The 14,399-nt window shown below is 45.2% G+C and overlaps 2 protein-coding genes across 5 annotated transcripts in view; one reads left to right on the top strand and one right to left on the bottom strand.

Annotated features, from left to right (window-relative positions):
• Positions 1-14,399, top strand: part of LOC107996069 (protein timeless homolog) — a 178,469-nt gene that overhangs the window by 41,459 nt on the left and 122,611 nt on the right. The window lies entirely within an intron of this gene.
• LOC107997564 (uncharacterized) lies at positions 2,356-7,524 on the bottom strand. Its single transcript, XM_017056254.3, has one exon. The coding sequence runs from the start codon at positions 7,169-7,171 to the stop codon at positions 4,232-4,234; it is 2,940 nt and encodes a 979-aa protein (XP_016911743.2). The 5' UTR covers positions 7,172-7,524; the 3' UTR covers positions 2,356-4,231.

The raw sequence follows: 14,399 nt of genomic DNA, 5'->3' as shown, positions 1-14,399 counted from the left end.
AAAGTGGGATGAAATAATTTTTCGATATATTTCGATTACAGTGCCGTAGCAACGTCATCTTTGTTGTTATAATAGTCGTCTGCGCGATATTAGTTTTACATGTCGTTTAACTTAATAAACGTGGCGCATCATGCGGGGGCGAGAATGAACTCGCGAGAGGTCAATAATTGAATCAGCGGAAATTGCTTTAATGCAAAGGTGAAAATAAAATTTGTAAATTAAATTTCGCTTTCGGGATATAACGTCGAAACGGTTTTAATTTTAATTGTATGATAATACGGTTTTGTAAAATGGATTTCTGCAGCGAGGGGGACGTTGTTAAAGCAAAAAGTGTGGAAATTGTTGTTGCAAATGGTGCAACGTAATCACGAAAAATAATACAGAATTTCAGCCCGGTAAGAGAGTTTTAACGATGTCATTCACCGGAAATATCTGTCGATACGCAGAGATTGTTTTTTAATATTTATATAATCTTCGAATGCTCCAACATTAATTTACGGTTCTCTGAATTGTATGTGGTATTAAATTTTTTTTTTTTTTCGTTAATTCGTTATTTTACAATCAACATCAATTACAATCGTCGTCGTATCAAAAATATTACACCGAGCGAGATATAAAAACTACGATATAAATTTTATAATGTTAATATTACAATCCAATGCGCGTTTGAAATATTTATAAAGAATAAAAATCGAGAACGTACACACACGAGATATAGAATCCGAGTAGGACGGTCTCGGTAAACCATCAATATTTTATTTTAAACGCACGAATTTCCGAAAAGCTTCATTCGCTTTCCGAGGAGAGAGGGAAAAACAAAAAGAAGAAGAAGAAGAAGAAGAAGACGAGACGAAACACGGGGAACGGCAGATGCAGGAAATCTGTTTGCTCGATAAATGGCTGAAAGCGTGAAATCCTTGTATCTCGAATCGAAGCGGATACCGCCTTATCTTGAAAGGCACAGATTTTTCCGACAGCTGTCGATCTTTTTTTCCGACAGTTCCTGACTTCTCTCCTCTCCTCTTCTCTTCTCTTCTCTTCTCTTCTCTTCTTTCTTCCCCCCTCGTCTTCCTTATTTCGCGCCTTCGAACCAATAACGCATTATCCACCAGCATCACCACCACCACCGCCAATATAACCAATATAACCACCGGAATACTGTTTACCGCCAGGATATAGAAATTTTTGCCCGACCAATTTTTTTTATTGCATCGCGTATTACAGGATTAATCAGTTGGACCGATTGACGCGCTAATAAGCGTGATAATTTTGGTCTGGAAACTCTATATTGGAACTCATTTTCATGATGGAATAAATTACGCGGTCTCATTTTTTATGGCGCATCTAATTATTCCGTTTCCGGGGGGGAGGGGTGAGGGGCGGAGAAATTAATCATATTTCCTTTTTCATCGATATCTCAGGGACTGATATAATTACGTTTTTGGACACGTTTTATTTGTTGAAAGAAAAATTTCTATTTTCAAGGTTTATATTTTCGTAGAAATTATTATAAGCAAACAACAACATAATATGTACGAAACGTTTTGTAATCAATGTAAATGTTGTTAAATACTAATACCGTATATATTAAAATATATTACCGTATATATAATACATATTTTGTTGACGAATAAATATACATTTGGAATGTGAATAAATATTTGTAATCATGCATTATAATGTTATCAAGTATAAGTATGTGTTTAACAAAATTCGCAAAACACTCGTTAATAAAAGATTCGCAATTAATGAAAATATATACTTAGAGACACGGTTTGACAGTAACGCATTAAACATTAAAATGTTCCAACGAAAAATCGATAGCTGTGGCTGGCATGCAATTATCCTTCTACAAAAGATAAATCGCAAAATATTATAACAGTCAGATGTGAAGCATGATGTAAATTTACGTGCTCCGTAAAGCGAAACAAAAATATTTCCTCGTGTCAGGCATTGTAGTAAAATTTCTGACATCAGAATAAAAATGAATCCGTGTTCCGTGATTTATTCGGTGGAAACAAACGCATTAACGAATGGAGAAAAAGAAAAAAAAAAAGGAAAAGAAAAGGAAAAAAAAAAAACGTGAGAAAATGTTAACTTACCTGCGCGTCACAGTCATTATTATTCTCCAAGAAAATTATCTTTCTTAAAAGAGACGTCAATTTATTTCTCATTTATTTCTCTCGACTTTAAAGAAAAAAAAAAAAAAAAAAAAGACAAATCTAAAAATATACCGTAATTTATAAAATAACGTAAATATATCTCTAAGATAAATTAGACAGATACAGGACTACGCCTAAAACGAAAACGAAAAGTGGCGATCGATGAGAAGGCGTTTCAAAATAATCCAAAAAATTGCATCTTTGTACATCGGTTTATTATCATAGCGGTACTTTGACACTGGTTATTTTAAGAAAGATAATGTCTAGCCTCTTCGTTATTTCTTATCTGCTCTCTTCCACTCTTGTATTTTTTTTTTTTTTTTTCTTTTTTTTTTCTCTGTTTGTTAAGAAGTCTTGGCAACCGGCCAAGCCGCCAGAATTAAGTTCGGAAGCTACGTTTCTGTACACTCGGTGTTGGCCGTCGTTGAGAGCGGTTTCCACCTCGCGATCATTTCTCTCTCTCTCTCTCACACACACACACATGCATACACACACGCGCTACCTCTCGCTCTCATCCTTCCTCTTTCTCTCTCTCTCTCTCTTTCTCTGTCTCTCTCACTCTCGTCCATTCTCGCTGTTTAGCCCTTTGCTTCTTCGCTCCTCGCATACTTTCTCCTCACACCATCTCGCCTTCTTCACTTACACTCCGTTTTCGTGCACTCGCGCATCTCTTTTCTTCTTCTTCTCCTTCTTCTTCTTCTTCTCCTTCTTCTTCTCCTTCTCCTCTTCCTCCTTCTTTTTCCTCCTCTCACTCGATCTCACAGCGTTCGATAAAAGTTCTTCCGGCCAACAATCGCTCTCGCTTCCCCGTCTCGCACTGTCATTCAAACGTACAATTCGCCACCGCGAATTTCACGCCAGCACGTTCCCTGTGTCCCATCAATTTCTTTTCTCCATCTTCTCTCCAGCCTTTCTCTCTTCCCCTCCCCGTCATTTTCTCTCCACATTTCCCTCCCCGTACGTAGCCCCAGCCACACTTCCAGATCATAGAAGTGTTCTGGAACGCGCGACGAGAAAGAACGCGTCCAATCCAGAAACGCACGTTACAATTATTATTGTCACTTTGTGTGTGTGCTATTTAACGTTCCGATCGCCTGAGATCGATGCAGTGCGAGAGACTGCTTTTTTTTTCTTTTTTTTTTCTTTTTTTCTTTCTTTCTTTCTTTTTTCTTTCTTTTTTTTATTTTTTTATTCTTTTTTTCTTAATTATTGCCACCTGCAGTGTTCGCCTTTGGAACGAAGATCCTTTTCACGGGATACCGAAAGGAAAGGGAGGGCACATTCCTCTTTGGCTTTTTTCGATCGCCTCGTTAAAGTCCTCGATACATCACGGGTCCCTTTGTTCAACGAACAGTCCAACTCGTTCTCGACGACGAGTTATATTCTCGTCGACGAAACACTTGGATTTTTCGAAATTTCACCGTATTTCTCCTCCGCCTCGAGTTCATCGGGAGATGGAGGAATATCGAGAGAGTGGTTTCTCCCCAGACTCCATGGGATCTCGGCCAACAGTTTCCTTCACCGAAACTTTACCGCGTGCCCGACGCGTATTTCCCGACGGACAAAGCCGAATCTGGCGGTTATTCGGGAACTACTCGGAGCTTCCTCGAGAAGTAAGGTGATCCGTTCGAGCTTTGTTCGTTCCTAGCCACGACTGTTCAATGTTCATCTATTCACTTGAAAACCAGTACACCGGTTAATCTGGTTCGTAGCCAGAAAACGTTGTTGAAAAGTGTGTGTGTGTGTGTATATATATATATATCCTCGATAAAACTCTATTTGAACGAAATTATTCGATCGTTCGATATTTTTGATTCGTATATAAAAGTCTTTCTATTTTTTTTCACAATTCTCGTTCGATTCGAAAGTCTTTTCAAAGATTCTGGCACGGAAAAGAAAAGCGTAAAAGAAGTAGAAAAAAAGAAAGAAAGAAAGAAAGAGTTGTGCGAAAGTTACTTCTGCTAAATATCGGCGAAGTACACGTCCGGTAATCGCGTCCTTTTGACGCGTGATCCTCGATGTTCAGATACCTTGTCCATGTCGAACAATCGAGCGTACTCGGATTCCGGTCACCAAAGCTCGGTGGTCGGGGTGAGGGTGTGCACCTCGATGTTCTCGTGCCGATGATACCTGTCCCTTCGCCTCACCGTTGCTCGTCGCGACAACACGACGGTGAGCGCGGCTGCCGCGCCGAGTGCAGCGCCAGCCAGCACCAACATCCCCGGATGAGCGCCAGCGGACAAAGCCTCGGAGACCCTGGCGTCGGAGTCGGTCGCCCTCCTGTCGTTCAGTTCCTCGGCAATCGTGTTCGAATCGGCCCTGTTATTATTCTCCCCGCCGAGAAGCACCGCCGAGCTCTCTCTCGTCGGATTGTTCGCCCTCCTCCTCGTCCAATACTTCTTTTCGAAGGGCTGCTCCTTCGACAACGGGGGGCCAAGTTTCGATAGCTTGAAGAACGAGGAGGTGGCGGCGGTCTTGGCCGACGATGCGCCGAGTTTGCTCGGCCCCCTGCTTCCCCCCTGCTTGCTACCGTCTTCTACGCGATTATCCAAAGTTCCCGAATCGTTCCCGCTTCCGATAATTGACGGTTTTCCATCGCTCGTCGCGTCCCGGCCGACGTCTATAATTGAATTTTTAATCTCCGCCGCGGCGCTCCGATCGACCTCGATAACTTTCTTAGCCGGGTCTCGCTCCTCCTTCCGCCCCGACCTCGTCGTCCCCACGAAGCTCGCGCCGTTTCGTCCCCACGATCCGACCGGCGGCGGAACCGGCCTCGTCGACGTTCCCTCGATCGACGACGAGTCCTCGAGGAGGGAGGGGCGATCTCGATCGGCTCGCGATCGATTCTCGGCGGCGCCCTCGGTGACAACAGATGACAGGTGGACAGAGGCGACGGTGGCTGGGCGGGTAGTAGATGCGTTGGAAGATGCGGTCGGGTTATTAAAACGAGACGAACGTTCGATCGGAGGTGGAATCGATAATGTCGTGGCGGTGGGCGGCGTGATGACGGTCGGCGGGGCAGCGGTGGGTGGAGGGCTAGGCGGTGATGGCAATTCGTACAACGGCGATCCCGACAATTGGCCAGGTGCGTCGCATCGAACGTCTTTGTTCGGTCGCTCGTGCTGCCTCACCCACTCGCCCAGCCAGTAAAGATCCTCGCTGCAATTCCAACGGTTCCCGGCCAAGTCGAGGACGCGCAATTGCGGAAGCATGTAAGGCAGGTCGAATCTCAGGCTCGTTAAGTTGGTCCGGGACAGGTTCAGTTCGACCAAGCTCTTGCAGGCGGACAACGCTGCGTCATCCGCGAGAAGCTGCCTGGCCAGGACCGGGCTTCTCGACACGTCTAGGTACACCAGCCTCTCCGGCGTGGGCACCGGAAACGCCATGTCGCTTTGCTCCTGTTGCTCCCCCCGAAGCGAGGTTAATCCCGCCATACGAAGCTTGGCGAGATTACTCGGCCCACTTAAGGTATTAGCCGGTAACGTTTTAACGGGATTATCGGATAGATCGAGTTCTTCGAGCACCGGTAATTGACCGAGGGCCCCCACCTCGATCTCCTCGATGTCGTTGTCGTTCAACGTCAACGATCTCAGATTGTACAACCCTTGGAGATCGTCCGTTCTCAACCGGCCGATCGCGTTTCGTTCGAGCTTGAGACTGGTGAGGCTGTTGGGCAGGCTGCCCGGCACCTTGGCCAGAACGTTGCCGGAGATGTCCAGCTCCTCGAGAACCTCCAACCGGCCGAGAGCGTCGTCCTCGATGTCCGTCAACCGATTCTCCGAGATGTCCAATATCCGAAGAAGGGGATAACTGTCCAAGTCGCCCCCCCGGATCGTGGTCAATTTGTTGCCGGCCAGCCTGAGCGCTCTGACCGATCTCGTGAGCGCGGCCGGGACCCTGGCCAAACCCGTGCGAGACGCGTCCACGGTTTCCAAGCGTCTACCGGTGCCCAACAGCAACGAGACGTCCCTCTCTTTCAGAGGGTTCTCCGACAGTTTTAGTATCGATAATCCCGGAAGTGGTTGCAAAGTTCCGGAGGCAGCCCGCGCTAAACCGTTCCTCGAAACGTCGAGCTCCCTCAATCTGTCCAGGCTCTCGAACCACCTGGCGCCCAAAACTTGTAGCTGATTCCCGCTCAGGTCCAACTTCTGCAACGAGTAGAGGGGTGTCAACGCGCTGTCGGGCAGATCGGCCAGCCTGTTGTCCGATAAATCGAGAAACTCCAACCGGTCCAGCCCTCGGAACGCGTCCTCGTGCACGTTCGATATCGCGTTCCTACGCAAACTCAACCTCACCAATCCCGCAAGCGTCCTAAAAGCCCCGGCACTCACGTCCGTCAGCGAGTTGTCGGACAAGTCGAAACGCGTCAGCTCGCTCATATTCATCGCACGGCCCACCGTCACGTCGTTCAGCCGTGCCAGATTGTTTCGCGACAGGTTCAACGCTGTGACGCGCTCGAATCCGTGCCACGACACGTTCAAGAACACCAACGAACAGTTCGTCACGGACAATTCGTCGAGGTAGGGTAGTAGAATAGTAGTGGTGGTGGTGGTGGTGGTAGCGGCGACGGTGGTGGTAGTGGTGGTGGTGGTGGTCGTGCTAGTAGTAGTAGTGGTGACGACGGCGGTGGTGGTGGTGGTGGCGGCGGCGGCGGCGGCGATGATAGTGGTGGTCGCGTTATCGGGATCCGCCGACGCATCGCCGGCCGTGTCGTTTACGTCGAAGTACCGTTCGACGTTCGAGGTACCGATCACTTGGAACTCGCTCAACGTTTCGCTCACTTCTAGCTCCTCGAACAGACCGATCACTTCGTAATCGTAGGCACTGTCCACGGCCAGGCTCCTCGTCCTGGCCGGCAATTCCGACAATCCCGGCGCACGTCCGCGACACTTGACGCGTACGAACACCGGCAAGTCCCTCTCCCCGCCGCCGCTTTGATGACACTCGCACAGATCCGGACACGCGGAACCGCTCGCCATCAAGGCGAGCAGTATGAACGGAAGCCACATCGCTTCCAGTTACGGCGGCGTCTTCACATCTCGAACGGCCGATGATTAATAATCCTGGAACGGCTCACGCCGCCACCGCGGGGTACCGCGCGATCTTGGCGAGACTTGGTGCACCGAGCATAGGCGCGCGTTCTCACGAGTTCTCATCGAACGGGCGGATTCGACGGGCCGCCGAACCACCTCCTCGAGATCAACGGGGCTATGGATGCCGCCAAAACTTGCAGTTCGCGAGTATACACCGACGATGCCAGACCGCGAGCAGACTATCGGCCGCGTCAGACGTGATGTCCATACGAAGGACTGACAAACACTGCGGCGCCCGACTCGTAGCTGCACCCGCCTCTCCTCTCCCTCGCCCCTTTCGGCCTCCGAGCCGGCTGTGCGCCGCCACCCTTCCCTCCAACCTTCTCTCTCCTTCGCTCTCCCGACCTTTCCTCCTCCCTCCCTCTTCTCTCTCTCTCCCTCTCACCTATTTCTATGCACCCTATATAGATGTACGCCACCACCACCACCACCATTACCACCACCACCCCGACACTCGTCGCTTTTGCTCTCGAACTCGATAAGGGGCGCGAGCGCGCTTGCGTCCTCTGACAGTGTACCGACGACGAGGTACACTGGTACAGGTAGGAGGTATCCTTGCGATCTCACCACCGTCGTCCACGGCTGCCTCCTGCTTCACTGACTCACTGACTCGCCTCGACTTTCTTAAACTCGATTCCGCGTGCTGGGATTTCCGGGACGCGAGCGAATCGTTCGCCGCCTCCGCGTTATCCATCGCGGCCCAAACCAAACTTCCACTCTCTTCCTCCTCGATGCGCCGTATTCCATCCATCGGATCTCCGTTTTCCATCTTCTCTGCGCGGCCTGTACCTGCGAAAACGTTGACAACACTTTCGATTTTTTTTTCTTCGACTTTCGTTCCTTTTTCGGAAAGAAAGAAGATCGGTGGAAAAATCGACTCGACGATTGGAAATGGTTGGGGGAGGATAGACCGCGTTGCGACGATTAATCGATGATGTTGGATTCATATTGAATTTATTATGGTTGGTAGATACGTGAAAGCGTGTATCGTGACTATTTCTTGGAACGAGGATTACGTACAGTAGGAAACGCAACTAAAACTTTACCGATACACGTCCGCGTACTGCTGGCAGTTGGCTTTCTTAAATTCGATTCGCGTGCTGGGATTACAAAGGAGCTGAGGTGCAGTTCCCACGAAATAAGGTGAGAGGTCAGCTACTTTCCCAGCATGCACGCTTTCTATCTCGTTACGGCGTTTTCGGCCAACACGATTATCTCGCGGAGAGCTTTGCCGCATTGCAAATTTATATTTATATCTTTGAACGCGTTTAATATTTTCCAATATAGAAACGTTAATTTAGAATTTCAAAGCCGAACATCGGACCCGGTATTGACTGTAATAACGGTAAAATAAACATTTTAGAGAATTTCCTAGCTGGTGGTATAATTAAGCCTCCTTTTGCGCGAGGCACGTACTATGAGAACTTCGTATCGTTTGTATAGTCAAAATTTAAACCACTTAAGCCTGATCCGCACGTCTAAGAAGCCATTGTTTTAGCCGGTGCCGGTATAATCCTACTTAGAAGAGAATGATTGAATAGAGAGTACTCGGGGAGACGAAAGGACGAGAGATTTACCGTCAACTAATTTCACATTCTACTGCACGTTGTCATTTTCAATATCATCTGTTTCCCACGTTCCCTTCTGTTATTTCACCGTGTAATTAAAACATTTCGAAACCGTTTAAAGCATTTCGAAAACCTCGATTCCATATCTCATCTTTGACGATTATTTTCGACAGAGATAGAGAGACTTTCTTTCCACCAAATCGAATCTCTTTGCAAACTTTCTTTCAACTTTCTTCCCAACTTTCTCCAAAAGTTAAAAGATTCCGTGGAATCATTGCAATATCGCGTCGAGGTATCTCGAAAAATAAATAAAAAATAAAAGAATACCAATCTTACTCCAACCTTAAGAGATACCATTTCACGTATATTTTCCTGCATAAGTACGACACATACAAGTTATCCTTGGGTATACACGGAGGCAAGCAGAATTTCGACTCCCATAAATTAGTTTCTCCGCGTCTCTAATCTCATGGGAATTACTGTTCTACTTGCCGGACTCACGGATCGAACGTGATCTCCACCACCACTCTTGATATTTCTCTTCGATCGTAGCGTACGATCGCAGATTAAGTTACCGCCACTTCTGGTTAAATACTTCCCCCATCCCTCTCTGCCCCCCTACTTAAAAAGTAGGATTTTCGTTCGATCGTCGGCGAGCCGAACGATTCTCCTTCTTCGTCTCGAAGGATATATCGAGGAGCGGTAAAAAAAAGAACGAAATCGTAATAAAAAGTTGCACAAACCGGATCACCGGATGTCAATCACGGCAAGAAATACGGCGTTGATTAAAAGAAAGGTTCCGCTCGATTAAATGGCGACTCGACTCGCTAATTTATCGTCTCTCGAGAGAGAGAGAGAGAGAGTAGAAACGGTTGTGTCGTCGTAGTTCGCCTTCCATTATTCCGATGAAATATTTCCAGACACCTAGGATGAAACTTCGCTCATAGACGCCCCCTGTTTGACGGATTCCTCTGGCTTTATACACTGGCTCTAATATCTCACCGACGTACGAAGCTTAGATTTATGGATTTCGGTGGTCTTGGTGAGCTTTGATCATGGACAATTGTGCATCGTTTATCGCGCCCGATTGCCGAGATTGCAGAGATTTAATTAGAGATCATGAGTGGAGAAATTATCGGGGAAGTAGATATTTTTGTGCAGATTGGCGTTGACTCGTCGTCAATGAGATGTAATGTGAAAATTGTTCGTACAAATCCTCTTTGTTTCGTCAAATGGTTCGTCGATGAATCTTTAATTAGAGTCGATGAAGGGAGAGAAAGGTTGATGGGATATTAAATCACGGGATATACATTCGCATTAAATGGTAAGGTACACATGCTGCAATTATTTAAACCGCGCGTGCCAGTATCTACCTGCCTGCCTGCCTGCCTTTCGCGAGCGATAAAACTACGGCAAACACTCGCCTGCTATTATTCGTTGATGACATTTCAGCTAGAGAAGTTTAAGTTGCTATTGTTTACAGTTATGGATCAACCGTATTTGTTTGTTTCTCCAGTTTGAGTGTAAACGAGCAAAAAATGTATCGATGTTTCCGAACAAGGGCTAATTCGCCGAGAAAATACGTTACTGCCTTATTAAGTGTTGTTATCGCGTGGAAACGTGCCAAGCGCCATTTATTCGAAAGCGTTGTTTCCGCATTGCAATCCTTGTTCTCTCATTCCTTCATGTTCTTAAGAGAATTCATAAAGAAAGAAAAATGAAAATGTTAATAACGACATTCAACGTTGTTAAATTATATATATATATATGTATGTGTATCAATTAATATCGATATTTTTAAAGAAGAAAATCCGAACAATTTTCACCTTAAATATATTCACACGTTTTGTTATAAAGATACGAAAGATGGGGAGGGGAAAAAAAGAAAAAGAAACTTGTCACAATTCTGCAATTTCGCTTTTTCCCGCCGTTCAGATTTCATTTTTCAAACTAAATTTTTCTCCCATGGAGAATGGTCATCTACGCATGCAAAATCTTCGTTCCGTAGAAATTGGAAAAAAAGCGGAGCATACCATTATTTATTTTCCCCCCGATTCTCTAGTTTGCATTTATGGGGGTGGACCATTGTGTTTGAAGAGCTTTCAACCCTCACTTCTACGCTCGCCACGCTGAATATGGTGGAAAACACAAGGTATCAGAGTAGAATAACTGAATCAAGATTTATCCCGGTATTATCGGACCGGTTCGAAACAAACGATTTCGATGACGAGCGCAAACGCTGACTTCAAACACACCCGTTCGATTAAGTGCTCTGTAAATTGACCTGAAAATCCACGTCACTTTAAAGCCGGCCAGTTGCAAACGATGATTTAATCGTTCGAAATGGTCATACACTGGCATTTTTGATACGACAATTTCACGATCGCTTGAAAATACTTCTGCCCGCTTCATCCGTTGGGGACTACGTTTCAAACGTATTCCGACGAATGGACGAGGGTCGTTGTTCTTAAACAACTCATCTGACTCGCGGATCACTCCGCCTCCTCGGGTTAATCTTCCTCCCAATGTATCCAAACTCTTACTGGAAAACAAATTTTCTTGTTGCCACGGGAGATGGAAATAACGCATAAATAATTTTTCAGTATTCGCGAATTCGATATCATTTTTGAAGAATTCACCAATTGAGAATTGTAATGAAATTAAATGATATTTTTGTTGTTCCTGCAAATTGTTTGTGTTTTTAATGCGCGATTGAATTTTAGTTGCACTTAATACGATATTTTTGGAATATGTTCCAAATAAATTGTAAATTCAATATTTGGAATTGAAAAAAAATTTTGTACTTTAATTCTATTTTGAATGAAATATAAATAATATGATTACTTTTTTTGCGAACAATGTAATTCAAATGAAATTTATATAGATTTTATTATACTTGATTGAAAATAGCAAATTTTTTTAATTTTATAAATATCGTTTAAACCGCATAATTGCCTTTAATGAAATATTGTTGGTATAAATAACAAAGCATACGTGCAATTTTATCAAATTTTCGAAAATTACGAGTGAAAGAGAGAAAAAAAAATCGATTCTTGCCGAACGTGAGCGCGATATTTCATGGAATTTGATTATCGAATTTCCTGTTCCCTGATTTAGTTCGCTTCTCTTTATGGAATCCCGAGTTCAGAATTTAAAAGGCACTTTCTCTTGTATTTTTTTTTTCAAAATCTATATTATCACACCATATAGTTTTCGCAAAGCATTATCGTAAAGCACTTTAAAGTACTTTAAAATACAAATTAATTACCAACATTTGATTAATTTAGAAACGATGACTTCCATAAGCAATGGTACGATAATTATTTTCAGAATTATCGTATATTAGAAAAATTATACAAACTTTTTTTACATTCTCCCATGAAAATTTTACTTGAATTTGATTCGAGCTTCGATTCCTTTAAATTCGCGAACAAAGAAATTCTATTACACTTTGAAAAACTTCTACCGAGAAAAGGGTAAAAATATTATTCTATACTTGGTCAATTCAAGATATTTTACAAATATTTCCGAATCAAATTTTCATCAGCCAACGAATTTTCCGATTCAGCGAATGATGGTGAAATCAATCGATATTTAATAAGAAATCTTCTGTATCGAATTATAGCGACGGGGTATTATCGGGTCCAAAGTTCGAGGATAATTGGATTTTCACAAGTTTCTCGGACTGAATTCCCCCCCCTTAGAGATCCCCCCTCCCGTGCTCATAACGTAATAACGATGATAATTGTCTTAATCCCGAGAACTGGCGCGATCATTGGCAACCGAGTTGGATTGTAATTGAGATACAGAGATATCTCGATACTTAATAACGCTTCCTCCCCGGATTACGGATTACTTCGATCGTTGCTTCCAACGTTCCATCCAATCTTCCATCCTCGTTCGAATCGTTGGTCGGGGGCTTTCAATCGAAAATTTCCATATAGATCGGCAAGAAAATCGGCAACAATTCGGGAATCAGGGGGTAGCCAATTAAAGCCTGAGGTTCGTCGCGAGACCTCGAAGCAAGCTAGGTCTCGCAACCCTGAACAAACTCGCTCTATCCTCCCGGTCAGCGTGTATATAAAATTAACAATTCGAGCGAAACTCGTGAGTTTCGCGGTTCCGTGTCACCCTCCCCGCCGAGGAATTAGAGAATGCGCAGAAAGAGAGAGAGAGAGAGGGAAAGGTTTTCGAGTCTGAAAACAGTTTCGCCGACGCTCTGTCGCGCAAAAGTGGAGAAGAGGGGCGGATTTGGGTGGTAGTGTCGGTTTGATAAGGGAAAATCTTTCGAGGCTGCGGCTCTCGGCGAGCGTGTAATTTCGTCGAAATAGAGGAGCGGAATCCTGGCTGGCCGTGGCTGGTTACAAAGTTACTTTTACGATAGCGGCCTGCCCGAATGTAAATGGGGACGACGTCGGTCGAGACCAAAAGGAGAAAATCGGAACGACGGAAAGAGAGAGTGGTTGGTCGGTGTCGTGGAAAAGGGTGAAACGAGGGAAAGAGTGAATGGGAACGTGCCACTGAGGAGGGGGGGAGGGGAAGGCGGAGGAGCAGACACGGAACGAGCGAGCGAGGGAGGGAGAGAGGCGTTGGTAGGGGAGGGTAGGAGGAGGAAGGGGCGGTGGAAGTAAAGGGGATGAGACTGTCGGAGTTTGTAATTGCAACGGCTTTAACGCGCTGCTGATGGCCGATGGCACCCGGGACTGGGGTAATGGTCTGCACCAAATGTCTCTTCTTGCCGGGGAGAGGAGAAGATGTCGGAGGAGAAACGCGAAGAAACGAGGAAAACGGTATATTCCAGAAGACACTCCCGAGGAGTGGAAAAGGGCCACGTGAATGTTCTTCTCTCCCTCCTAACCATTCTGTCCTCTCTTCCCCCCACCCTTCCTTCGTGCCACAGATGTTGGCATCAAACGATATATACCGTGTATTTCTTTACTCTCTCGTCCTTTGGCCCTCCCCCTATCTCTCTCTTTCCTCCTCCCGTCTAGCAACCAGCTTTGATCAGGATAGAGGTCGATACGCGTGCAACGGTGCTTCTAGTCGGGGTAAATATTTAAACGAGGATACAATGGTTCCGGGTGAAATCCTGTGGCAAAATTCAAATGATACTGGATTTAGGACAATTTCCCGCCCCGGGAACGTTGAAAATTTATCGGCGAAATCACGTGAAATTCCCTCCCTAATTCTCGCCAACTATTTTTTAATCAGGATTTTTAATCGAAATCGCGTTTATATGGATACATTTTTATCTCTGTTGATAAAAATTTTTAACGTCAACGTGCTGTGTTTTCGTTTTGTAACGGAATTTCACTCGAGCTATCTAGTTGAAGGTGTTTACAATGTTTAATATCGTTTGGAGCAATATCGTTGGAAGACGTGTCGCCCATTGAGCACGCCACTTAACGCGCAAACATTTAAAGACACTTTTTTCCTCGCTCCTTCCTTCCACGCGAATGTGTGTATACAATGGCGAATTGCAGTACATTCACGTACAAGAGCTGGTTAACACGGGACAAGCTTACCGCTGTTTTTCACCGCCACTTAATCCACGATTAATTCAGTCCACTACGTTT

Source organism: Apis cerana, linkage group LG4 (genome assembly GCF_029169275.1).
Source record: "Apis cerana isolate GH-2021 linkage group LG4, AcerK_1.0, whole genome shotgun sequence".
Taxonomy (NCBI): Eukaryota; Metazoa; Arthropoda; class Insecta; order Hymenoptera; family Apidae; genus Apis; species Apis cerana.
This window is presented reverse-complemented; position numbering and strand designations above follow the sequence as displayed.

What these genes read in the sequence shown, in the direction of transcription:
- LOC107997564 (XM_017056254.3), bottom strand. Translation starts at nt 7,171, where the DNA reads ATGTGGCTTCCGTTCATACTGCTCGCCTTGATGGCGAGCGGTTCCGCG.